The 24,130-nt window shown below is 47.0% G+C and overlaps 7 protein-coding genes across 7 annotated transcripts; 3 read left to right on the top strand and 4 right to left on the bottom strand.

The window, feature by feature from the left end:
* Window positions 1-46: 46 nt before the first annotated feature.
* C8R40DRAFT_1045641 (uncharacterized protein) lies at window positions 47-5,159 on the top strand (the record flags this gene model as incomplete). Its single annotated transcript, XM_046224324.1, has 20 exons — window positions 47-801; window positions 853-1,006; window positions 1,059-1,281; window positions 1,329-1,672; window positions 1,728-1,835; window positions 1,889-1,974; window positions 2,030-2,274; window positions 2,325-2,520; window positions 2,574-2,726; window positions 2,779-2,961; window positions 3,011-3,087; window positions 3,141-3,366; window positions 3,426-3,550; window positions 3,601-3,723; window positions 3,784-3,882; window positions 3,938-4,043; window positions 4,092-4,449; window positions 4,495-4,628; window positions 4,682-4,995; window positions 5,053-5,159. The coding sequence occupies 20 exons, from the start codon at window positions 47-49 to the stop codon at window positions 5,157-5,159; spliced, it is 4,116 nt and encodes a 1,371-aa protein (XP_046086352.1).
* C8R40DRAFT_1105609 (transcription initiation factor TFIID 23-30kDa subunit-domain-containing protein) lies at window positions 5,135-5,973 on the bottom strand. Its single transcript, XM_046228129.1, has 3 exons — window positions 5,615-5,973; window positions 5,489-5,553; window positions 5,135-5,437 (listed from the first exon to the last, which is right to left on the bottom strand). The coding sequence occupies exons 1-3, from the start codon at window positions 5,819-5,821 to the stop codon at window positions 5,200-5,202; spliced, it is 510 nt and encodes a 169-aa protein (XP_046086351.1). The 5' UTR covers window positions 5,822-5,973; the 3' UTR covers window positions 5,135-5,199.
* A 783-nt stretch (window positions 5,974-6,756) lies between these two features.
* C8R40DRAFT_1045870 (uncharacterized protein) lies at window positions 6,757-9,186 on the bottom strand (the record flags this gene model as incomplete). The annotated part of the gene is made up of 2 exons (XM_046224341.1): window positions 6,757-7,100; window positions 7,359-9,186. The coding sequence occupies 2 exons, from the start codon at window positions 9,184-9,186 to the stop codon at window positions 6,757-6,759; spliced, it is 2,172 nt and encodes a 723-aa protein (XP_046086350.1).
* Window positions 9,187-9,367: 181 nt separating this feature from the next.
* Window positions 9,368-10,867, top strand: C8R40DRAFT_1045933 (uncharacterized protein; the record flags this gene model as incomplete). Its single annotated transcript, XM_046224343.1, has 7 exons — window positions 9,368-9,409; window positions 9,470-9,566; window positions 9,622-9,692; window positions 9,753-10,085; window positions 10,144-10,296; window positions 10,351-10,701; window positions 10,757-10,867. 7 exons carry the CDS (start codon window positions 9,368-9,370, stop codon window positions 10,865-10,867), a joined length of 1,158 nt encoding a protein of 385 aa, XP_046086349.1.
* Window positions 10,868-10,967: 100 nt separating this feature from the next.
* C8R40DRAFT_1105600 (uncharacterized protein) lies at window positions 10,968-14,464 on the top strand. The gene is made up of 14 exons (XM_046228128.1): window positions 10,968-11,555; window positions 11,611-12,012; window positions 12,075-12,266; window positions 12,327-12,377; window positions 12,430-12,482; window positions 12,540-12,795; window positions 12,852-12,923; window positions 12,979-13,095; window positions 13,158-13,183; window positions 13,232-13,677; window positions 13,733-13,818; window positions 13,885-14,012; window positions 14,064-14,321; window positions 14,369-14,464. The coding sequence occupies exons 1-14, from the start codon at window positions 11,364-11,366 to the stop codon at window positions 14,400-14,402; spliced, it is 2,313 nt and encodes a 770-aa protein (XP_046086348.1). The 5' UTR covers window positions 10,968-11,363; the 3' UTR covers window positions 14,403-14,464.
* C8R40DRAFT_227999 (purine nucleotide binding protein) lies at window positions 14,359-18,637 on the bottom strand. Its single transcript, XM_046234404.1, has 20 exons — window positions 18,556-18,637; window positions 18,392-18,497; window positions 18,249-18,341; window positions 17,532-18,172; window positions 17,313-17,480; window positions 16,989-17,264; window positions 16,811-16,933; window positions 16,573-16,759; window positions 16,473-16,526; window positions 16,295-16,423; window positions 16,161-16,246; window positions 16,056-16,103; window positions 15,864-16,001; window positions 15,657-15,813; window positions 15,468-15,604; window positions 15,296-15,415; window positions 15,084-15,246; window positions 14,883-15,034; window positions 14,725-14,833; window positions 14,359-14,671 (listed from the first exon to the last, which is right to left on the bottom strand). Exons 2-20 carry the CDS (start codon window positions 18,485-18,487, stop codon window positions 14,546-14,548), a joined length of 3,003 nt encoding a protein of 1,000 aa, XP_046086347.1. The 5' UTR covers window positions 18,488-18,497; window positions 18,556-18,637; the 3' UTR covers window positions 14,359-14,545.
* Window positions 18,638-19,041: 404 nt separating this feature from the next.
* Window positions 19,042-24,001, bottom strand: C8R40DRAFT_1170869 (uncharacterized protein; the record flags this gene model as incomplete). The annotated part of the gene is made up of 8 exons (XM_046231604.1): window positions 19,042-19,163; window positions 19,216-19,277; window positions 19,333-19,660; window positions 19,728-19,841; window positions 19,900-20,705; window positions 20,758-21,047; window positions 21,107-23,816; window positions 23,868-24,001. The coding sequence occupies 8 exons, from the start codon at window positions 23,999-24,001 to the stop codon at window positions 19,042-19,044; spliced, it is 4,566 nt and encodes a 1,521-aa protein (XP_046086346.1).
* Window positions 24,002-24,130: the final 129 nt, after the last annotated feature.

The raw sequence follows: 24,130 nt of genomic DNA, 5'->3' as shown, positions 1-24,130 counted from the left end.
TGTATTGCTCTTGGCGCTCATGAGATAGCAGGCTGAGTTACGCGCCATGAATCTCCATGATTTCCAGGTGCCTTTTACATTTCTCGACCTAACAAAGCTTCGCGATGCTCCATTCCCACCCTCTACCGTACTGGCGTCGTGGCCCTTGTCTCGAGATGATAACGAAATTGCCGCAGGAGCTATAGTCGGTCTCGCGGATGGATCCGCTCTCCTCCTACGTAGCTCGGAAGTTCAGGAAAAGCGAAGCAGTCACACAAAATCCTCATCTCCGCGGTTGAGCTCAACAGCACCGTCGCGAACATCTGCGACTGCCTCGCGTTCAAATTCCCCATCTGGATCACATAGCTCGCACATCTCACCATTTTCAGTTACTCAAAGGTCCAGAGTGGTCTCCGGAATCACCAGCGAACAAGTCGAAGCCCCGAAGAACTACGTTGATTTTGATGATGAACCGGAAAAACTGAAGGATCTGCTTAAAGGTCGTGGTCCTAGAGAAAAGGCGAGCTTGGACAGTCATCGAGAAAAGGATGGCAAGACGCCAGCCTCAGCTGAATCGAAACTATCTACAAGGAAACGGAAAGAGCCTCCAAAGTCAATGCTATCTGCCACTGCGTCTCCCGCTCTTTCTCCTTTATCTATTTCGGCCCCCCCATCTCCCAAGGGCCCTTCTCAGACTCGAGTATCCAGAGAGTTTGAGCTCGTTTGCCACATGGTCCCGCCTCGAATCGGACAAAGACATCGTGTCACTGGTATAGAGCTGTTGCATAATAATGATTTGAGTGCGGTGCTACAAGAATCTGGGTGAGTTATGCGCGCCTTTGTCCAATAACTCAGCTCATTTATAGTTCGCAGGAGTCTCGCTATTCTCTCTAACCGAGACGGGAAGAACTTGGCCAATGTCCAAATCGCCGATACGAATCTCTCGTCTTCTGATGGAGCCAAACATAACCATTCTATACATGATGTTTGGCTCTGGACCCATTTGCGCTCGTACGTTGCTGGTGAGGTACGTCCAAAGTCTTTAGTACCGGTTTTATTTCGGTTCGAATATTATACAGAACGTCCTACTGCTAGCCTCCGGCACGGTTGCTCCCGAGTCTGTTTCTACAAATCTTAGTGATCCCGATGAAAATTTGAAGGATAGATGTAGAGTTGTCCTTCTCGAGCTGTGTACAAACCACCTCATAGGCACACTCGAAGTTAAATTGGAACTTATCGGACAGTGGTTTTGTGATGGGCTCCCACAGGCGGTCGGTCTACATTGCATGAAAGATTGTAAGCGTTGATGATTTATTCGTCCTGTTGCTCCTCTGAATAAATCCTCTCAGTATCGTTTGTGTTTTACTCACTAAGCTCGGATGGTAGATTCGCTGTACAAAACTTACATATCTTACCAAACCTACCTATCGTAACCCCAACGAAAGGCCCACAAGAACCCCAGCTCAACCTAAACTTCGTTGCGTTGGGTCCCCTTCCGAACCCTTTCAAGAGTAAGCCCAAATCTCCTGACGACGACATCTACGTGGAACCCACCCCAAAGTCGAATAGAGTTCAACTGGACGACGCATTTGTTATCGGTCAACTTTGTTCAGAAGGTTCTCAGCTTGCCTACAACTTTTCATCGTTTGGTGATGACTTGAAAGGTGTAGGCTGGTCTGAGAATGAACTGGTTGTGAGTCCCCACACGACTGCAAATGGTGTTAAATCTCAAATTGGAGCCTATGCAGGCTTTCAACTATATAGATGGAAATTTCATCTCGCTCTTTTCCTACCCACTATCTGATGTTTCTGGTGCACGGTGGTTAGATCCTAATACGATCGCTGTTATGATTGAGGTTTGTTTCCGGGAAATTGATAGCCTTTGCATTTTATTCAATCTGAATAGGAGAGATGCGAATTATACAAAACAGTGGCCGTTGATGCAAGTGGCGAAGAAATCCCGTCCTCCGCAACCACTGGGCCGGTTTTGTCACAGTGAGTATGACAACGCTCGATATGTCCTACAATGTAAGACTGAAAGCCTTCTAAGACCCAGATTGTTCAAAGCGCTTTCAATTGCCTCGTTCGACGCCGTAGAATTCGCAACGGCTTTCGAGCTTCTGACCGTGGATTGCAATCATCAAGTCACCAGATATTCATGGTATGAAAAACCACAGCGGTCACCAGAGAATCTTGTTCACACTTTATGGCGTCGCCCAAGAGACACTTCACCAAATTCGGTCAAACTAACCGCAATATTGCCTCTTGATCTCGATTCCATCATCTTGGGCTTTTGTGAGTACAGAAGATCCTTGCCATAACAGTCAAACTCATGGCATATTCAGCTAACGGATATCTTCGCCAGTCGTCATTCCTCAAGCTATGTGATGAGAAACTCTCCAGTCGTGACTGTTCAGCGTGCTCTGACTTGGCATTGGATGGCAAGATCGTTAGTCTACATTTAGCCACCAATGAAAGAACAAATGTCAAGTATTTGGTTGGTGGAGGAGATGATGGTTCAATCGCCATTTGGACCACAGAGTAAGCCTTCGTTCGCGCAATACGCTTACATATCTAACTATAGTCTACTGCAGATTGAAACTATGTGCACGATGGATCATTTTCGGGACTCCTCTTCACCAGATGGCTCAATTTCCCAGAATCAAGGGAGCGCCATTACGGGATGCTATTCTTTGTGTATCAGAAGACGGAACTATTGCAGTCGTCGCGCTAGACGGATTCCAATTGTAGGAATGCAAACTTCTATCGTTCAATGGGTTGACCTTGCAATATCTTTAGTTTATATGTTGTTCCTGGCTCGCCATTCCCTTTGCAACGAGTTTTCCTAGGAGAGGATAATCTACTCTTGGCATACGCTGACCAAAGATCACGATTGTGGGACGTCAAGACTAGAGAATTTTGGCGGTCAATGTCCATGGATAAGGCCGAGGAACTCTTTGCTCAAGGTGGCTGGACAGAATTGTACGTGTACAAGTCGAATTATTACTTGTCATACTTTAAAACTTTCCAGAGACCTTGATAACGGTAGAATATCCTTGAATCGGGTTTTGAAGAATGTATCCTCCTGTAATCGAAGCCCGGATGTCGGTCAGTCTCTTGACTTGTATCACCCTTAAGGAGAGACTGATATCTGGTCGAAGATTGCACTCTGACTTTGAACCTCAATACCTTCATTTCTGATTCTCTTTTGGTTATCAAATCTCTGAGTACGAACAAAACCCAAACAAGAAATATTTTGCTGGCCCGGGAACACCTACAGTCGGCCTTGTCCTTACTTTTGACCCCTGGTTTGAATCGGGATATTGACACCATATGTTCTGAGCAACTTGGCGTTAAACAAACTAATGCATCAGTGGGATTTTCTAAGTAAGTTGTCATTGAACGCCGAAATAATAACCTATGCTTACCTTTTCGCTCTTTACCAGGGACGGATTCATATCCTTGTATCACTATCCCCAATCTGAACATTGTTGGTGCCTTTCTGGTGATGTTTCTGCGGCTCGGGCTTTGGCTATAGTTGCAACCATTCGTGCTCTCAGTGTTTTCGAAGGTACATTCATTGCGCTTCATCAATACTCGCGAAACCAACTTCCACATTAGAACTCTCGGAAAGTGCTAACACAGTCATGGCTTTCTATGCTACGGGATTAGCAGAATCCGTAGGACACGCCTACAAACCTCCAAATCTAGCTTTTCTTGCTCGGAGGTGGTTCGAAAGCTCCAGTATGCTCAATGCACACGTAGAAATTGATCTGACCTTGGGTGCTCATCTACCACTTGCAGGTGAACTTCGACATTCTGTGCGACTGCTGTTCGATGCAGCTGTGATCAAATTGACTGATGAAGAAACCAATACGATTGTTGGTGAATGGCAGCATCAACGTGAGATCAACTAGTCTCGTCTACTCAGTTCATGATCTTACTCATTGGTTGTCAGTACCCTGCCTACAACCCACTGCTGACAAAGAATCTGCCTTGGCTGCCCTCTCCTTGTTTCTTTGTGGATACCTTGCAGCAGACAGATACAGTCTACTTTCTTCCAGGTATGACTCCAAACGTGTTGAGGCGCGCATTTTCTGAACAGCCAGCAGCGCACTAATAGACATTGCCAAATCCATCACCATGTATCTTCATGATGAACATTCTGTTCACCGCGTTTTAGCCATTGATTTATGTTCACGGGGATTTCACGTTTGGCAGCATTATATCGATGCTCTTGAGATCCTGCGTTCTCTGTTCTCTCTTGCCACGAGCTCCAAGAAGGAAAGTATCAACGCACAAAACGTCGGTGCTCAGGCGAGAATAGCTATATTACATATCGCCTCATCCAATACACCTTTGTTTATGACGACTTTGGGTCTCGATATATTGAACCCCACGAGCACAGAGCACAGGAAATCGGTCATGCAAATTGTTGCGTTCTTGATCAAAAAGGCAAGACTACGATGGGTTGTCGATATTTCTGTTTGCCTAAATGTCTATTCTTTCTTCTAGCGACCTCTAGTTCTTTATCCGAATCTGCCTAAACTGATGGAAGCAGTGGTCAAATCTTTGGATCCCAACTCAACGGCGGATCGTGATGCGGTCTTAGATACAGCAACCGAAATTTTGGGCTATGTAGTGAAAACGTGCGTTGCAACTCGCTCTACGTCGAATGTGCCGCTTCTCAATGGTAGTACAGTTTTCCAACTGTGGACTTTCACATGCCCAGCCAGCGACTTGCAGTTGGTACCAGCGAGGGTGCGATGGTGATGTACGATCTGAAGACTGCTATCCGTCTTTACGTGTTGGAAGGACACAAGAGGAGCATCTCGGCGTGTAGTTTCTCACCAGACGGGCGGAGATTAGTGAGCCTGTCTTTGGAGGAAAGTGTGGTTCTGGTATGGAAGGTTGGAACAAGTTTTGTTAGCTTTTTCAACCCGGGTGCACCCCCTCGACAAGGTCACTCCGGAACGGAGCCTTTCAAGACGCTATCCTTCAACGTCGGTGATGCTGGTAAGTGTTTTCCTCCTCTTGATGTCCTACGTAAATGAGCTGACGGATTCCCGGAAGGAAACATGTCTGTCGCTGAGACGTTGCAGTTCGTGCATTTTGACTGGACTGCTGACCGAAGTGTCAAATTGAAGATTCGAGATAATATACTTACATTCAGCACTTAAAAAGAGAATTTTGGTAATATAATACATATGAGAATGCAATCTAAAGATAATAGTCCGGTTTCCTTGCATTGATCCCATACTCCTGCAACGCCGCACTGAGGTCATCCATCGTCAATGTTGTTCGTGTTCGATCCTTCAAAGATCCTGGACCACCATACAACGGCTGATTGGCACGGGCCCTTCCCCCAGCGGCATTTGTCCGGATCCGTGCATGCTGGAAGGCGTCGGCGGCGATGTCTGAAACAAACTTTTGTGCGGCGAGAGATAAAAGACGTTTTCTGAAAACGATGGGTTGGTTGAAGAAAATCACGAAAACACGGGCAGCTTACAGTCTCGGATCTTCGCACTCAAATCCTACTTTCTGTAGATAATAGTCCGTCACTTCATTGGGAATCTAGAGCATATCCAGCGTATGAGTAAATGATCGGGATTCCTTGATATCCAAGAAGGCTCACTAGCGGCTCATAGTCATCCAGCATTAACATAAACTCCGCCAACGTCCTGTCCTTCCTAGCATCTTCAGCTGCTTGCCGAGACTGACCTGACCCTGGTCCATTGGCACCAACTGTTGAAGATCCTGCTACTGGAGCAGACGACGCACTAGTGACTGGCTGACCGATATCGGAAGACAGGGGATAAGGTACAGGTGCAGAGTCTGACATGATCACCAGATTGGTATATGGTTAATGGCTTCAAACGCTCAGAGTTGTGGCTGGAGAGTGGCGCTTGTGCACGTGGTGTGTAGCCAAGCAGATACAAACAACCAAGTACTTTAAAAATCACAAAAAATTTATTTTTTGTTTATGTACTCATCTTCCTGAGAGAACGTCGACTAGTAGGTCACTAGGTGCACTTGCGTACGCGACTTCTATCGTTGAACATGGTGAGTTTTCCGTCTCTTCGTCAGCTTGTGAAATTCTCCACCTACAAATGATGTTTGAGGCATTTGGCTTTACGCATCGGTCGCGTTGTCTTGACGTGAGCGTGCACTGCAGAAATTTATCTCAGCTACCTTCGGGCTTAAGCCCGCTACTTCTGAACTTCTCATGTATCTTCGTCGCTTTCATTGCCAGATATTCCTTGAAATGATCTGCATTTTGCTGACTTGCTATTTCAGATATATCTTTGATGGCATGAGTTGGGCATGGGAGGCGTATATCTGTAGTGTATCATCATGTAGGGGTGCACCACAATATAAAAGCGAATACGATCTCTCTACTGCAAATGTTGGCCGCGGTCACTGAGTGAATATGGGTTCTTTAGTTGTCGAAGAACTGAACCAAGCGGTTGCAAAGCCACTCTTGAATATCGCATTACGCACAAGTGTTTCTTCCCAGTGGTCGGTCACCTTCCAGCTCGTCAAATGAAAGACTCGAGGCCGGTTCAAGTTGTCTTTAGTTGAATATCAGGTGGATAACATTCAAAAAAAATCTCTCCAGTTAGTGATAATATGCTGAGATAGATATGGGGTATATGTGGATGCGTATTATGAGAGAATGCATGTATGAAATGAGATGACGGATAAAGTCGAAAAAATAAATCCACGATGTAGTAAACATAGATGCGAGGAATGGCACAGAAACTACAAAAATCTATGCTATGAAGGTGACGGCGTTTTCATCTGTGTCTGACTAAATATCTTCAACCACCCATCACCCATGTCCTGTTTCAAAGCCTCGATTCTTCTCCTGAACGCCTCAGCCTCGTCAACGATCGTGTTCGTCTGTCCTCCTGCAAACGAATCACTGTCGTTATCCATACTAATAGGAGGCTCATATACCGACGCCGAAACTCGTTGCCTCCGCGCGGAAGATTTTGCAGAAGAAAATGTCTGAGAGTTGCGTGAACGTCGGAACGAGGGTACCGCTGGAGATGACGGGGGTATTGAAGATTTGTTACTATCGGTGGGCCCCAAGGTCGGACTGGACTCAGCAGAATCGCCTTCGGTGGGTAAAGCGAATTCGGTTTGATACCGCGTATGACGGGATCTGCGGTTTGTGCGTGAGGAGAGGGTACCGGAAGCAAATCCAGTTTCGGTACGACTAAGTGGAGGCAGAGAGGGTTTGGGGGAAGTGGATGATTCTGATCGCGTTGTCGCTGTGGATGTTGAAGCTGAAGCTTCGGGTTGTTGGGTTTCACCAGTTGACGACGTCGTGGGTGGAAGGTTCTGCGGTGTAGCCAACAGTGAAATGAATTGACCAAAAGAGGGATGGTCCACAGGTTGAGGTGCATTGACCTTCTGAGGCTTGTGTTTGAATGCGTAAGACCCGTTCGACGTGGTTCGTTTATGGTTTGAGCCTTTGATGGAGGCACTATCCTCACTAACGTGATCTCCGTCTAGATCCACAATTCGTTTGACCTTCTTCTTCCGTGATTTACCGCTGACACCAACCGCACCTACAGGCCCTAGTTGTGGGGATGTACTCGACAAAGCTGGAGGTGGCGCGGCTGTTGGTGAATGATTGCTACCATCAGCAACTTCTACAGGTGGTGAGTTTGCTTGTGAATGTGGGTGTGAGTGAGGATGGGTATGGCCAATCGCAATCGTAGGCGGAGAGTGGGCGGCTGATACTGGACGAGAAGTGTGTGCCTGTTCCGGCGGAGGAGCGGTAAGGTTTTTCTTTTCATAAAACCCAGGCGGACTTCCGTCGAGCAATATGGTTTTACCCTCCTTCCAAAAGAAATCGAAGCACGTCACACGATAACTTTCCTCATACTCGGTGAACGGATTCCCTTCGATCCAAACATTGGAAATGTTGGGAAGAGGGGCAAGACGACCAATTTCGGAGCTTTCCTCGATGGCGTTGTGTCGGAGGTCAACACGTTCGAGTCCGTGTAGACGTTCCAAACCGCATATAGACTCCAGCCGGTTACGGGATAGGTTGATAGATGTGACTGAACCGAGTTGCGTGTAGATACCTAGTACTGACTCGATCATATTATCACATAGGTTGAGCGAAACGAGGTTATAGAGGGCACTTAGGCCTTCCGGGACGGAGTTCAGCAGATTAGAAGAAAGATCGAGGTGAGTAATAGATGTGAGGTATAGTGTGAGTTCGGTTGGGAAGAAGGTGAGGTCGTTTCCAGAGAGTGAGAGAAAGCGCAGTGAGGCCCATTTGCGGGATGAGAGCTCGGGAGGCGTTGTAGGAGGAATAGAATTCGTTGGTGAAGATGTCTCTTCATCAGCAACCTCTTGTACGGTGTCAGGAAGTTGAGCAGAGTAGAAAGATGTGTGCCGCTCCGGACCATAAGGAATCCTTCTCATTCGCTTTCTGCTCGCGCTCCCAGCTCTCCTTGCCTGATCATCGAGCACTGCTCCGATAAATATGTCTGAAACATCCTCGAGACCGCTCTTCTTAATCCTTAGGCTGATTAAGCTTTCAGCAAGGTAGTCCCAGCCCAAAAGCGATCGAGGGTCGATGTCTGTGCATTCCAAACTTTGCAAGTTCTTGAATGAGTCCATAGGGATGGCATTCTCGTTCGGCGGTTCATTGGCAAGTTCTGAGATCAAATGGCAAGTAGGAGCAGTGACAGAGAGAGCTGGAAGCTTGGTAAAGCTACTATAGATGTACTTGAGCTCTGTATCAACGTTGGGTGGTTCCGGACGGCCCCACCAACCGACACCGAGTGAGAGAGCAGAGACAGCAGAGAAGGTGGAACGAAAAGAAGAGAGGGAAAGCGTCTCCGTCTTGTCCGAGTCAGGAAATAAGTTGATGTAACTCAGCGGCCGTGAAGGAGAATCAACTCTGACGTCTAAAGTGCCCACAGGCAAATTGAGAGCTTCGAGGCGCATAAGAAGATAGAAGAGATGGTGAGTATCGATGGACATGACAACTGATTTTGGTGGAGGTCCAGTCGATTCGCTGCCAAACCATGTCAAGGGGTTGTAGAATGCTGGGCCATTAGTCTCTGCTGGTCGCCGAGGGTTTCGACGGCGGACGAAGCCCAATTCGGCAAGGTTTCGCTCATTGCCCCGTATAAAAGCTGCTATTCGTCGTATGTAGTCGTCCCCATGCTCATTCTGCATGTTGCTGAAGATATTTAGAGGTTATTACAGCGTTGACAGAGAGTAAGTGAACTTGCCGTGAACGTGCTGGAGAGAAGACGTCAAGTCACGTGCTGTACCAAGGACAAGCCTACGCGTCTTCCGGTACGTCCATCTTCCTCTTTTTATCATTCCCTAACTCACCATCTTTCTTAGCTTTATCATGAAAGTCACTGTAAAAACCACCCAGCAAAAAGTTTTTAACGTTAGTTGCTACTTTTCATCCATCCGTAATGTTCCCACAACCAAATATAATTTATTTCAGATCGACGCTGAGGCCACAGAGTCTATCGGTGCCATCAAGGCAAAGATTGAACAATATCAGGGCTTCGCAGCATCTTCCCAGAAGGTCATCTACGCCGGTCGGTTTCTCCCACTATCAGCAGTAAACGCAACTCATAATGTCTTCACATTCAGGCAAGATTCTCACTGACGACAAAACTCTTGAATCATGTGGCTTCAAGGAGAAAGACTTCTTGGTTCTTATGGTCTCAAAGGTACGATCTACTGCGTGATCCGTAAATCGTGTACTTACTGGTTTTTTGAAGCCCAAGCCCACACCGTCACCCATGCCTGCGATCACTTCAACCCCTGCTCCTGCTCCCGATGTTGCTCCCGTCGCTCCAGCTGCCTCCATGCCATCTGGTGAAAGTCCTGCTACTCCTCCTACCTATGCTGAGTCTCCTTCCGCGTCGACACCTGTCCCTGCATCAACCACTCCCACTGAAAGTCACGCTGCTGGAAGCTCTTTCCTTTCTGGTTCCGCCCTGCAAACCTCCATTCAAAGTATGGTGGACATGGGTTTTGAGCGTGAACAGGTCATGCGTGCCCTCCGAGCAAGTTATAACAACCCTGAGCGGGCTGTAGAGTACCTGATGACCGTACGCGCAAAATCGCTGGTCAAGTCCTGCATTTGGCTAATCTTTTTTGTTTCTGCAGGGTATCCCGGCACATCTCGAAGCAGAAGCTGTTGGTCCTGCTGCGGCAACTTCTCGGACTCCTGCTGCAACTGCACCGGCAACTCCCGCTGCTGCGCCTGCGCCTGCACCTGCAGCTGCGACACCATCTAATCAACCTCAGAATCTGTTCCAAGTGAGTATCCTTTATGCCTGTTAAAAGAATATCGTTTTGACGCGATCATCGCAGCTCGCCCAGCAACAACAGCAGCAAGGTGCCGGTGCTGGTGCCGGTCTTAGTGCTGGTGCAGCGGCTGGCGCTGGTGCTGGCGGAGGTCAACAACTAGACTTGGCCGCACTAGCTAGCTCTCCCCAGATGCAGCAACTCCGTCAACACCTCGCTTCGAATCCGGAGGCCATACAGCCTTTGGTTCAATCTATCGCTGCTCAAAATCCTGGTCTCGCACAGCTCCTTGCATCTAACCCGGAGGCGCTCATGAATCTACTTGGTGGGGGCGACTTAGAAGGCGAGGAAGGGGATTTACCTCCTGGTGCACAGGTTGTGAATGTAACTGAAGAGGAAAGGGCAGCTATTGAACGAGTGAGAACTTACTCTTCCGTCTCACCTGTGTTGGTTCTGATAACTTTCTCCATAGTTGGAAGCGCTTGGATTCCCTCGGCAACTTGCTATCGAAGCGTATTTTGCGTGTGACAAGAACGAGGACCTTGCCGCAAATTATTTGTTCGACATGGGTAACGACGATTAATTCAAGCTCTGTTGCTTCTTTGTGCTTGTGTTTGTAGATTGCCTCGAATGTATGATATATGCTAAGTATACAAAAATTTCTCTTTTTCTTTTCCTGTCTCCGACTTGAAATCAGTTTCTAGAAGGATTAGAATCTCTTCATTTCAAGCATAATCTTCGTATTTTTATGGAGTCGGACCGTTACTCGCACACGTGCACGTTCGTAAATGTGTACAATGACAAAAAGTATGAGGGCTGGTGTAGAAAACGCGCACCTGGGCTGGAAAAATGCAAAAATCAACTCGAAATCTTTATAGCAAACGTGCGGTTCGTCTTGGTCTATGTGTTTCCCCTATGCTAAATTTTCTCCGATCTGATTGGATAACCAACCACATCATCGTCGTTATTTTCGATTTGCCAAGTGCCCTGGCTGGCAAGCGATGAGAATTTACTAGCTTCCAGCGCCGCGTAGAGCTGTTAAAAGCCTCTGAGTCAAAGCCTTTTCGTTAGAGCACAATATGCTCACCTTCCCTGCCTTTTCTTCTGGTTCGATCCAAATTAGCAGCTACCAGGCGGCGAGCACAGTGGTGCTCGTGACATGTTTGGTGTTGCTCGTCGTGTCGCGCTTGACACCGCAGCTCACATTCATCTGGTATTGTTTTGTCCGTCCGTTGACTGGAGCCAAAGACCAGAAGACGCGTCTTGATAAGGTGAGTCTCTATATTTGATGCTATACATTGATACTCTTCATCGTTATGCAAATAGTTTTATGAAGGCCAAGCAGATGTATACGACGCTACTCGCCGAGGACTCCTCCGTGGTCGAAAGACCATGCTGAATCTCTCCGCGGGACATTTGCGTACCCTCCGTGCCAATTGTCCTGACAAACGTCTTGTATGGGTAGATATCGGCGGTGGCACCGGACACAACATCGAACTCATGGACCAATTTTTACCCATATCCTCCTTTGATGCCGTGTACCTCATCGACCTCTGCGAGCCCTTGCTGCAAGTCGCCCGGAAGCGATTCGCACAAAGAGGCTGGACCAACGTGCATATTCTTTGCCAGGACGCATCCGACTTTGTGCTTCCTGAATGGCAAAACTCGTCTTCCGTCGACCCGAAAGGAAGCGTTGGTTTCGTCACTCTTAGTTATTCTCTTTCTATGGTTAGTACTTAGGCGCCGATTATAAATCCCAGCTTGTGAACGAACGTTTGAATTCTTCTCAGATACCCAATTTTTATAACCTCTTGGACCGGATTGATTACGTTTTGTCCCCTCAAGAAGGCCTGCTTGGCGTCGTTGATTTTTATACTGCCGGAAAGAACGCTTCCTTACATGAAAAGGCTATTGGTGGTGAGAGTAAAGAGTGCGGGTGGATTTCGAGGTGGTTCTGGCAAATTTGGTTTGATTTCGATAATGTTTGACTTGAAGTAATTTCCGTTGTGTAATGCGAAAGCTGACAGACAACCCCAATACAGGTTCATCTCAGTCCCGCAAGACGTTCATACCTTGAATACAGATTTGGAACAGTGGGTACCTCCCGTTAAATGAACATTGAACGTAAACAAAATTTGGAGCTAGATCAAAAGTTACAACGGGCGCAATCGTTTTGTTCTCCCTTTCATCGTCAGAATGTGCGAATCCCTTGCCAAACGTTATCCTGACATCACCGTTGACCTGCCTTTATACAGACCTTATTATATCTGGCTCGGACGTCCACGCACTGCAGACATTTCTAAAAGTTGTCATGTTTTCGAGGTGGAAGGGGGAAACACCATTGGGAACTGTTCTCCTGCGTCCTTGATTAATGTGACCAAGGAAATTGATTCGACTTCCGTGCCTCCGCTTGAGCTGGGTTTCTCCATCATGGAACAGCAGTCCGAGTCCAATGCCGTAATCGTGAACATCACTCCCCCGTTAAGCTCCTTTCATTATCAGGTAAACAAGGTTAGTGTATTCCTGAAGCCTATCACAGATGGTTGAGCTTATGACTTCACACGTAGCCCTGGAGACTTCCTTATTACGAGCACCCGGTCCATAAGGAATTTAGAACATTCGTTTATTCATTCACATGGGTAAAATTTCCTACCAGTCGCGAGAAAGGGAGGCTGATTCTATGTTTCTCTGTAGGAGGATCCATATGTCGATGTCATGCATCTCGAGCTCACCAAGGACGACTCAATGTTCGTCATAACATCGGCCGGTGACAATGCACTACATTATGCTATAGCGGCCAGCCCTCGAACAGTGAGAAGGTCTATATCTGAGTCCCAGATAAACATTATATTGATAGGCATCCTCCCTTCTAGATACATTGTGTCGACATGAATCCTTGGTAGGTCAAATCTCCGGCAGTAAAATACGTTGTTAATATGTTGAATAGCCAAGGTCATCTCCTCGAGCTTAAACTTGCCGCAATGCAAAGTTTGGACTATGCAGATTTCTTTACTCTATTTGGCGAGGGCTATCACCCTAACTTCCGCTACCTCCTCGACTCCAAAATTGCTCCGCATCTTTCCTCGAGCGCGTATCAGTTTTGGAGAATTAATGTAGATGCGTTCACTACTCCGTCGAAGCCATTCTACCTCCACGGTTACAGTGGCTGGGCCCTCAAACTCGCCCGATTCATCTTCACGATAGCTGGAGTCCGCACGGATGTCGAGCGCTTGTGCGAATGTGAAACTCTAGACAAGCAAGTACAGATTTGGCAGCAGAAATTGCGGCCTGTGTTGCTGAACCCAGTAATTGTGGCGCTGATGAGGAACCCCGTGTTTTGCTGGAACGCATTGGGTGTACCCATGAATCAGCGCAGAATGTTGCTGGATGAGGGTCAGTCGTATAACCATTCTGTAAATCTTACGTCTTCTCAATGACAAATTCTCAGGGAGTGTATACGAGTATGTGAGAGATACGATGGATCCGTTATTGTCGACGTATCTGCTGAAGACAGAGAACTACTTTTATCTGCTGGTAAATCATCTATTCTCTTCTTCCATTCTTGAATTCCGCTTGTGTCTTACTACCCGGTCCTTGAAGTGTTTATTGGGTCATTACACACCTACATCTTGTCCGTTGTATCTCACACATTCCGGGTTTGAAACCCTGAAAGCTAACGAGGGAAGTGCGGCGAACTCTTTCAGGCTGCATACGGATTCCATATACAAGTAAGTAACTCGACAGTTCATTTCTGAATACCAAAGACCTCTCTTCCGCAGCGTCCTTCGTGGGCTGAGCTCTTGGTCCTTGACCCGGGCTCTTATCATGGATCATCTCGACTGGTTCACAGTAAACTCTAAAGACGTGGACGAAGAAGTCACACAGCTGGCTCGTGTTGTAGCTCCCGGTGGGTTCGTCTTTTGGCGCTCAGCAGCGAAACATCCATGGTACAACGAAGTGTTCGAACGCTCCAAGTTCCGTGTCGAAGCTGTCGCAATCCGCACAGGGTCTGAGGTCGCTCTGGACAAAGTCAACATGTAAGCTCTACTTGCGGCCGTCGGTTAATTGCTTACCTTTTGTACAGGTATGCGTCCTTCTGGAAGGCGACCAAATTATAGATCCCAAAAATGCTATATGTAATTGAGTCCCGTATGGAAATATTCAAATGACTCGCGTCGCAATTGTATTCTGAATGGTTTACAAGAGTAGACAAGAGTCGGATTGATACTGCATAGAACAGAAAATGTATAGACCATTGAAATCACTTCTTTGACTTCCCTGTCGCCCTTGCCTTCTTCGACGTCTGGATAAGTTTATCGTGACTAATGTCTTCAATATCTTTGGTGTTCTTCTCGTCATCAGAGGCATCTTCCACCATTTCATCAAACTGAAGATTGAACGGTTCAGAAAAAAACTCATGATTGGAATGCATCCACTCACATCAAACGCTTCCTCAAGATCAGGGACTTGTTCAGCTGCCAGTTTCTTGGGAGCTTTCCCAAGGTCCGTCGCCTTGTGGAACGGAATGGGGTGTTCGGACGAATTGTACCTGTACTAGTCAGCACAGAGCCTTCGTCAACTTTCTGAATGGCACGCACTTTCTAGTGAAGGTAGTCTTGGTCGCCGCTGGAATTTTCTTCAGGATTAGGTCATCTTTCTGTTCTCCCACTCCCAATTCTACAACAGTATCCCAATCTTCCTTCGACAGATAATACTCATCCATACGGTTAATGATGTGATCGACGGCACTCTAAGTGAGGACTGTTAACAGGAATGCCATTGACCTGCAGAGTACATACCGATCCTTCTTCCACAAGAGGTCGAACAATAAATGGATGCAAGGCGGGAATATATGATTGCCGAATCTCATTTTTGTCCCCCGACACTTTGAGCCGCATGCGCACCTGTACGTCGCCAAGTTGACGGCTCAGTTTATTTTGTTTCGAGTTCTGACCGAGCCACCTAGGAAGAAGATGAGCCAGTACTAAACCAAATATAAATTCAGACCCACTGTGGGAATGACATTGAATTTGGTCCCCCGTAATGCGCACCCGTACCATAAATAGAAGATGCAGGTCGGATTGTAGAGCATACAGCATGCAGCGGCATCAAAGACCAATGTTGTTCAGGTCTACAGGAGTTCATGAAACCCATGTGAATCGTAATTCGAGATTGAACTATACCCGTGTATCAATCCGTCCACTAGGTCTCCATCGGAAATAGAAGAGGCTGCTTGGTCCATCAACTGTAGTCTTTTCAATTCCTTTTCCGGTCCTTGTTCATTTCGGAGTTTTGCCGGTTCAGTTTTCAGGTAGTTTTCCTAACAAGCAAAAGCATCAACAAAAGATCGAACTAATACAAGGAGGACGAACCTGAATAAATAGTGGGATAAAAGAATGATCTTGGAAATATAGCTCCATCTTGTCACCTAATGTCTCTCGCGCAGTATGAGAAAAGAGGTAAGGCCCAAGTATTTTGGATGTAAGATCGAATGGGCTCATGATTGTGTATTTTTCGTTCATTTTTGACCTGCAATGAGTGAGTATTCAGACCCTTTCCTTTTTGTAAAGCCATCTTACAATTCTTTGCCCTCGTCGAAGGTTAAAGAATCGCTTCGCAGCTTCACCGTTGATAATATGTTCAAAACTTGTCGTATATCAGATTGAGAACCTGCTATGAGTTGGTCGATGACATTGGCCGGTATCTTCATCTTTTCCCTGCGTCATGTCATGATGAAGGCAACAAGAAGATAATCAAGTAAGATGTCATACCGATATGCGATTGATAATATTCGCGAACGGATCATCGAAGCTTGAGGCCTATTAATGATGGTGATGAGTATCTGACATCAGGTTACTCTAATGGCTATTGCTGACTTGGAGAAAGGAAGATTGAAGGTCGTGCTCATGAGTGGCTTGAGCTTCTGAGCTTGTCTGTCGTTTACGATGCAAATGATAGGAATCTGAAAGGACTATCAACTTTCGGAACTATCTGATACTTAAAAACACACCTTCGACTTTTTAATCAGGGCGTTCAAAGCACCGACACCACCTCTATCACCAGCAGACATCCCGTCAACCTCATCCATGATCAAGCAGGTCCGATCCGTTATCATTGTGCCCACAGGATTGGGTACTGACTAGAACAATCTGGTCAACGTTAAAGGTAGGAAAAAAATATATACATACACTACCGCCAGTAATGAAGTTATCTAAAGACTTATTATTGATGTTCATGCCGTTCTAGAGGGAGATGAATGTCATTCCAGAATGAATGCGGAAAACAGACTTCGACGAGTTTCTTGCTTCTAGTATCACTGGCATTTAGTTCGATTGGTGTGTAGCCGGCAAGTTTGGCGCAAAGATGTGCACTGGTGGTCTTGCCGATACCTGGGGAACCACTAATAAGAACAGCACGATACATATTCATGCCGTTCTTTCCAGGTTTCTTGAAACTAGCTCTGTAGCTTTGGGGCCTGAAGAACAAGTTGGGAATTAGGAGAACAGTAGAGACAAATGTGATGTACCATTCTTTCAACCATAGCTCCAATTTTTCAACTGCGCTTTTATTCCCACAGACATCTTTCAAAGACTGTGGAGCGTATCGGGTGGTCCATAACTGGGTGGAAGGATCGACGACTTTCGAGGAACTACGATTGAACACATCAATGTTTTGAGCCAAGGTGCCGATGAAGTTTGACGGACCCTGTTCCAGATTCTGCTTCTTTCATTGCCTTTTTCTCTTTCTTCTCCATTTCCTGAGCTACGGCTTTGATCGCATCTTGTTCTTTCTCCATCTTCTTTCTCGTCTTCTCGTCAAGTCCCTTACCACTGCCCTTGCGCGTGGCAATCAGATCAAGAAACTGATCCTCATCGAGGGTCTTGAGACCATGTTTCTGAATGGCTTTCAGTTTGGAGGGGCCGGCGTCCTCTCCTAATACAACATAGTTCGTTTTCGAAGAGGGCTGGCCAACGACCCTCCTAGTTACCATCAGCAGTCTAGAAATCATCCTAACAGTGTAGACATACCCTCCGAACCTCTTAGCAATGTCTGTAGCCTCATCTCTCGAGAAACTGCTCAGTTCTCCTGTGAAAACAAAAGATAACCCCAACAAGCAATTATCTTCTCCGTCCGGAACAGTCTTACTTCCAGGAGCGATGGGACCCCGAGCTTTGACCGCTTTTAAGGCAGCCCAACTATGGGGAATTTATCAAAAGGTGATGTGAGCCAGTACACGTATCACGCACTTCTGCTTCTTTGGTTCTTGAGGTTCAGCTTTGTCCTTCCCTTTACCCTTGGACCTATTGCTGTCATTGTCCAACTTCTTCTTTACAGTTCTCTGAACAGGTGCTTTAGCCTTTGTCTTCATACCCGGCTCATCCCCGTCACTTGAAAATCCCTTTTTGGTGTTTACTTTGGTCTTGATTATCGTTTTATGAGCAATGGGTTTTTTTCCTTCATCGCCTGAAACCATTTCGTAGTCCCCATCATCACTCTTCATCTTCTTCGCAGGCAAAGATGCTCTCGCTTTGGGTTTTGATGATGAACCACCGGCAATAGCAGCCTTCTTCTTGGGTGGAGAGAGCATTTTTCCGCCTTCGTCTTCACTATCAGAAATCGGTACCGAGAGTTTCTTCCGTTTTTTAACAGGTCGGGGGTCCGCTTCGTCTCCGGAGTCGATGACCACCTTGGCAGATAAAGAGGTCCGGGCCGTGGCTTTGACTAGGCGATTCGAAGGTGATTTGGTTGTAGGAGCGGGTTCATTGTGTGGAGTCTCGTCCTCGCTCGAAGATATAAGAGCGGATTTACGAGGTTGTTTCGTCTTCAACTTGGGAGGTTCGTCGTCACTGCCATCCACCATGATCGCGTCCCGCACTCCCGAAGACGACTACTTAACGATTAGCATATATTGAGTCGAGCAAAGATGCAACTCACCACTTGTGGATTGGACGATTTGAGCTGACCTGAATGACATAGATGAGAACTACTTGGCTATGGCCAGTTGAGACCTCACTTGTATTCGAAATTCCTTTCTTGCTGACCTCTAATGAAGAGCTCTACAGGTACAACTTTAATGAAGAGATTGATGGGCTGTATCGAGACGTACTGGCTGGGATGATTGGCTGTTGTTGGGTGTAGCTTTGAAGAAGGCAGTAATAGCCTTTCCCCCTTGAACAGGTTTCGCGCTCTTTGGAGGTGCCATGTATTCAAATCTATCATACAAAGTTGACTTATAAGTTGCGGCATTTGCAGAGCAGCTCAATGGCTTACAGGCGAAGTGGCGAATGGTAAATAGGGCGTCAGTCATGCATTGTACATCAGTGGAGGACGAGTACAATGACACGTGACCATACTGTCACGATGTCACACCTACGGTCTTGCAGATACTAAAAGGCTGTACAGTGTAAACACTCTAGATTGAAAGACGAAGGATATTATTCCTAGAATTATGAGATGTTGAAAAGGGTATGTGCAGAACGGGTGTCAAACAATGCAAGGAAAGTGAGGGACAAACGAGTCACGAAAGAGAAGAGATACGATGAGAACAAGAGGTAAATATAGAGACAGAGAAAGAGATGGAATAAGATAAGCTATCAAACAGCCCATGCAAAGAGAAAGCCTGAATCCGTAAAATAGACTGTATGTACGCATATGCACAAAGCTCCCACAAAAATGGGAGACAATATATCATAGAATAAACACGGAAGGAGCGAGGAAGAAGACGAAAGAATGTTCGAGCAAGGAGGAAGGGTAAAATTATAGGTCCGTTGGTGTATTGAACACCTGTGGTGCACTTTCGACCAACCATTCGATTGATAATGCTTTGCCTGCCATATCACTAAACTCCGCGCCGGGATTTCGCGACCTCATTAAAGTAGCTAAATTCGAACATTCAGAGAAAAAAGTGGAAAGGAAAGCGTGTCCACTCACGGCCAAAAACGACTCCAAGGTTACGGGCGTTCATCAGGTTGACCTCTGAAAGCTGACATATTCTGAGGAGAGGCAGTCAATAAACAGCATATCTCTTCAAAAGTATCCTATTCTCACCGATTAAGGTGCAGCATCAACATTCGTACTGTATGATAATGCTCTGGGGGAAGATTGTTCACCAATTCGGTCAATGTACTGTTCTTCAAGACAGGATCCCGAATTTCGACTGCAGACATGAATTGATCATGTAGGTCATGCGTAAGTAGTGGTACAGGAAGTGAACGAAGGTAAGTCTTCAGCACGGATGTGACGCTGCAAATGTCGTTGAAGCGATCCGAGTCCAAAAGGTCAAATGCTTGGTAGTCTCCACGCTCGAAAAGTTGTGTGATTATTCGGGATTGCCCAGACCCACCAGTCTTTCGGTAGATGCCTTCATAGTCCATTGCTGTAAAAATGTCATTTATCAGACATGAGAGACGACGAGGAACAATTGAAACGCCACATGAACGGACCTAACTTCTCAACTGCTTCTATGCACTTTTCGACAATGACAGGCACCTTTCTTGAACCGCCTTTAGCATCAGCCAGGACTTGCTCTATCAGATCTCGACCGAACATTGATGGTGCTGATGCGAAACGGAACAGTCAGAAAGCTGACACTTAAAGGAGACAGAACGCACTCACGTAGAAGCTGAGAATCCTCATTATTACCACCACCATTCGAATTATGTGTTTGTGGAGAGCAAGCCGAATGTACTTGGTTCACACAACGCGTATGCACAGAAATGCTACATCCCATACAACGCAGCTGAGAGCCCCACATCTTCTCTCCACAGTGGTCACATCGCGTAAAGCGTAGCAGACTTAACGGTTGAAAGCTATGTTCCATATGTCCTATCTTAACTTTCTCTGTGACTGACTGAGCAATAGGAGCCGATACTTCTTTTGCTCTCGAGCCCCACTTGAAGACCTTGACGGGACCCCGGGATGGTGTATGTGTTTCCTCCACTTTAGTCTTGCGAGCGTCGAACTCTTCAACGGAAGAATACGCCGATAACTGGTGCGTCTGTTGTGGGGTCTGTTGTTGTTGAATATTCCGGGAATCTATTCGTACTGGGGTCTCTACGATCATGGGCCCAATATTTTTAGAAGGTGTCTCGGTTCCATTCGAGTTCGAGGGAGCATTGGGAGGGGCCATGGCAACTCGACGGGAATATTGTGCACTCAGCTGAGCCAGCTCTTCATTACGTGCATTCAACACAGTGGTTTCTTCCAAGAAAACATCACGGGCAGCCTTCAGCTCCATGACCTCCCGAGTTAAGGCCTCACGTTGTTGGGTTAAGGGTACAAGATCGCGTTGATACTGACTTTTGAGATTGTCGAGTCGTTTGGTCAAGCTACGACTGAGATTAGCAGGTGGTTCGGAAGTAACACCGCTAATAGAACTGCCAATGAAGAAAGTGTTAGCGCCAAGGACATCTGGATACAGACTCAAAAAAGCGAAAGAAAGAGATCCCAGACGAACGTGAAGACTGTTCGCACCTGACAGCATTTAATTCCTCAACTTCCGCTAATGTGACGTCCCGTTCCACTTTCAGTTTGCTCAAGTCACGCTCCAAACCATTCAAGTTTTCGTGGAGTTCCTTTGACATTTGTTGCCTTAATTCCTGTCTTCTCGAGTCACCGGTCAAAGCAGTCAATCGTGCTGCTTGACCAGAAAGCAGGACGCGAAGTCGAGTGACTTCTGCTTCTGCATCGCGACGGGCTTTCAATTCGCGGTCGTACTCAGTCTGCGCCACACTGATACCGTCAATATATTGCTTACTCGCGCGCTGGAGCCGGTGGCATGAGTATAGAGGACCACCATATCACAAATGCGAAACAAACACACCTTCATACTGTCAATTTGTTTCCGGGCCTCCACGTAGTCTGCCTTCTTCGTTGCCATGGCGTTCACAATTGCTTCGACAAAGCCACGATCAAACTTCATCTGCTGTGCACCTCGATCGGTCGCATCAGCTAATACATCCTGAAGTCTCTGAAGTACAAGATCAGCAGCAGATATTGGCTCTTTCGCTTCTTCCTTTGCATCTGCCGGAGGTGAAACCATGATTGTCGTTGAAGGTGGCGTCTCGTCGGAGATGTTTTTGACTTGTGGTTCCGAGATGGTTCGGCTCAAAGGAGGAGCTGTCAGGCCAGCCTTTGAGTTCAAAGGCACTGGCATCGCTTCCGTGACTCTCTTTTCCCTTTCTCTCAAAGCTCTTGACGACGATGCACTGCGGTCGAGCTTATTCCTTTTCCCAAAGGACACTTTCCTCAATAGACCTCCTTTCTCCTTTTTACTATGATGATCCGAATTGGATGAATGTCCATCTTCTGAATTGGGAACACTTTCTTCTGCAGTTCCAACAACGGATGTTGGATCATGAGCTGAGGAGTATACGCTCGAGGAGAACTCATTATGAACAGGCATCAATGTTGACGATGATGTAGGTTCAGGGCCGGGCAAGTCTGGTACTACTCGTACGGATTGGACGTTTAAAGTCTGCGACATCGTGTTCGGCTGGACTGACGCAGCAGATGGTGGCGGTGTCGAAGGAGTAATATCCCATAGCTTCCTCTCTGAACTGTGATTCTCTGCCACTGTAGCCAACGTGTCAAAATTTTTGAGTGAATTCATGTTTCCTCCAACGGAAGTGAAGAGATCCGAAAAATCTGCGGCATTGAGGGAGAAGCGAATCGGAGGGAGGGCAGGTGCAATGAAAGTTGCAGTTGCACGGTTGCCTGACTCTTCACCATTTTCCTCGGCTTCAATCTCTGCATCTAGAAGTTCCTTATCCTCAGCTGTGGTTTCGGTTGTTTCAGTGTCAGAGACTTCACCGGGACCAGAAGTAGAAGCGCTGGTGTTACTGTGAGATGAGTCATTCCGTGACATAACTGGGACGGATAGTCCGGCAGTACCAGTGGGAGTGTTAAGAGATTTGGGACTAGGTACGCTGAGGAGAGCATGGGGTTCTGGAGTTAGGGAAGGAGGATCTGACATTGCGGAGATTGGACCATGACTAGAGGAAGACACCCGTTTTGGTAGCGTCGACAAAGGTGCTGGAGGACCCACTTTTGAATCTTTGGGAGGCGGCATAGGAGGTACACTTTCTACGCTGAAAGTCCTCTGATGTGGTTCTTTATCTGTATACGTTGTAGAGTCTGCTGCCACTCCGCTATAAGCATCAATTAGAGAATATTTGGCTGAGTCATCGGTCATAGACCGCTGAGGAGCACGGTCGAAGCGAGAACTTTTTATTTCCTGTTTCTCTTCGTCATCGTCGTCTTCATCAGTAGTGCTTTCTACGCTTCTCGGTACGTCCGCACGGGATGGGGGTCTATCCCTGCCGGCAGCAGAGCCAGGACGAGAACTCAATCTCCCGGAGAATCTTTCCGGTTTTTGAAGACTATTTGCAGAATTCGGACGGGTAGAGGAAGAAACATGAGGTGTAGTAGGACGCAGTGGTGATGGAGATGGACGCATGGTTACGGTTGATTCATCTCCATTTGTAGACGTAGCGGCTCCAACCGAGGACGAAGACATCGCAGATGTCGGCCTACTACGTTGGCGATGAACATTAGCCGAATTGTTAGACGCAGCGGACGATGGTCGACTGGATGGAAAGTTTTCTCTAAATGGCGAGGTTGCCTTCACTGAGGTTGGAGAGCCGCCGAATAAGTCATTCACTGGTGAAGGCGGCTCGCGTTGGATTGGTGATAAGGAGGATGAAGCGGTAGAAGGCTCTCCGGGTGGCTTGATAACCAATCCCGGATTAATTGAGCGGCGCTTGTCCCGGGTGGACGTGACATGAAGACCGCCATTAGTGGTAAGAGGAACAGAGAGTGAAGGAACTGCAGGGTGATTAGATAAAGACGGCTCTTCTAGAGCAACAGGCATAGAGTGATTCTTGGACGGAGTAGGGCGTTGGCTGGCGCTATCGACAGATGAAGTGCGAGGGGGTGGGTGAAATACTGATGACTGGTTATTACGGGAAAATTCGGAGGCCTTATTCGCATGCGGTGCACGAAGGGGATGAGATGGATGTCCGTTGAGCGAGAATTCAGTGCTGCGAGATGATTGAAGGGTCTGCGATGATGTATCCTTTCCGAGCATTTCCCTAGCCCTGAGCTCTCTGTCGCGATGACTAGTAGATACACTTCCACCTTTGTTGGCTCCGCCGACGCCAAGTTCATTATACGCGGCTGCCTGTGCGGCCTGCCTCTCCCGATCGCGCTCTGCTTTCTTCTGGGTATGTTTCCTAATCTTTATCATACGCTCGTTATGACAATCCATACAATATATGCCCTGGCTAGTTTTGGCAAAGACGAGTTCATCAATCCGGTTCTTGCAGACTTTGCATTTAAAGCAATGAGCATGGTATGCATCGTCACCGGTCATGATAGCTTCGTCAAGAATTGGCTGTTTACAGACGTTACAAGCGTAGGAACAGTTGGCGCAGATTGGAGAGCCATCGGAGAGCAGTAGCAGATTAGTGTCTGCAGTGACTTTGTCGTTACATTTGGCGCATTTAAAGCAGTTTACGTGGAAGAAACATTGGCTAATGTCGCTAAGTCAAATAGCGAATTTCTCTTGGGGGAGGAGAACGTACCCGAATGCAACGACCAGCCCACCTTCTTCCGATACAACCGAGAGTTTACAACCAGGGCAAAGCCTTTCCTCGAGATCATCAGGCATTGGATACTGCTGTTGCTGAGAGACTGCGGGATTCAGAGCGGCGATCATGGCGTTTTACCGCAGAGTTGGCCGCAAAAAGCGGAGGGATACACAGATTTTAGCTCAGCCCAAAGGAGAATGTCGAAAGAAAGAAGAAATAGAAAATGATAAGGAGCGTATGTGAGCCAAAACTGATCA

Source organism: Lentinula edodes, assembly GCF_021015755.1.
Source record: "Lentinula edodes strain Le(Bin) 0899 ss11 chromosome Unknown C8R40scaffold_18, whole genome shotgun sequence".
Taxonomy (NCBI): Eukaryota; Fungi; Basidiomycota; class Agaricomycetes; order Agaricales; family Omphalotaceae; genus Lentinula; species Lentinula edodes.
The sequence above is the reverse complement of the archived record's forward strand: the minus strand, read 5'-3'. Positions and strand labels throughout refer to the sequence as shown.

Excerpts from the sequence above, each read along its gene's own strand:
- C8R40DRAFT_1105609 (XM_046228129.1), bottom strand. The coding sequence starts at position 5,821 with ATGTCAGACTCTGCACCTGTACCTTATCCCCTGTCTTCCGATATCGGT. Across the intron at positions 5,554-5,614 it reads TGGATGACTATGAGCCGCTA|ATTCCCAATGAAGTGACGGA; the intron begins GTGAGCCTTCTT and ends GATATGCTCTAG. Across the intron at positions 5,438-5,488 it reads GAGTGCGAAGATCCGAGACT|AAAACGTCTTTTATCTCTCG; the intron begins GTAAGCTGCCCG and ends CATCGTTTTCAG.
- C8R40DRAFT_1105600 (XM_046228128.1), top strand. The coding sequence starts at position 11,364 with ATGCTCACCTTCCCTGCCTTTTCTTCTGGTTCGATCCAAATTAGCAGC. Across the intron at positions 12,483-12,539 it reads CTCCCTTTCATCGTCAGAAT|ACCTTATTATATCTGGCTCG; the intron begins GTGCGAATCCCT and ends GCCTTTATACAG. Across the intron at positions 14,013-14,063 it reads CATACGGATTCCATATACAA|CGTCCTTCGTGGGCTGAGCT; the intron begins GTAAGTAACTCG and ends TCTCTTCCGCAG.
- C8R40DRAFT_227999 (XM_046234404.1), bottom strand. The coding sequence starts at position 18,487 with ATGGCACCTCCAAAGAGCGCGAAACCTGTTCAAGGGGGAAAGGCTATT. Across the intron at positions 18,173-18,248 it reads TTCTCATCTATGTCATTCAG|TCGTCTTCGGGAGTGCGGGA; the intron begins GTCAGCTCAAAT and ends ATCGTTAAGTAG. Across the intron at positions 17,481-17,531 it reads CAAGAACCAAAGAAGCAGAA|TTGGGCTGCCTTAAAAGCGG; the intron begins GTGCGTGATACG and ends AATTCCCCATAG.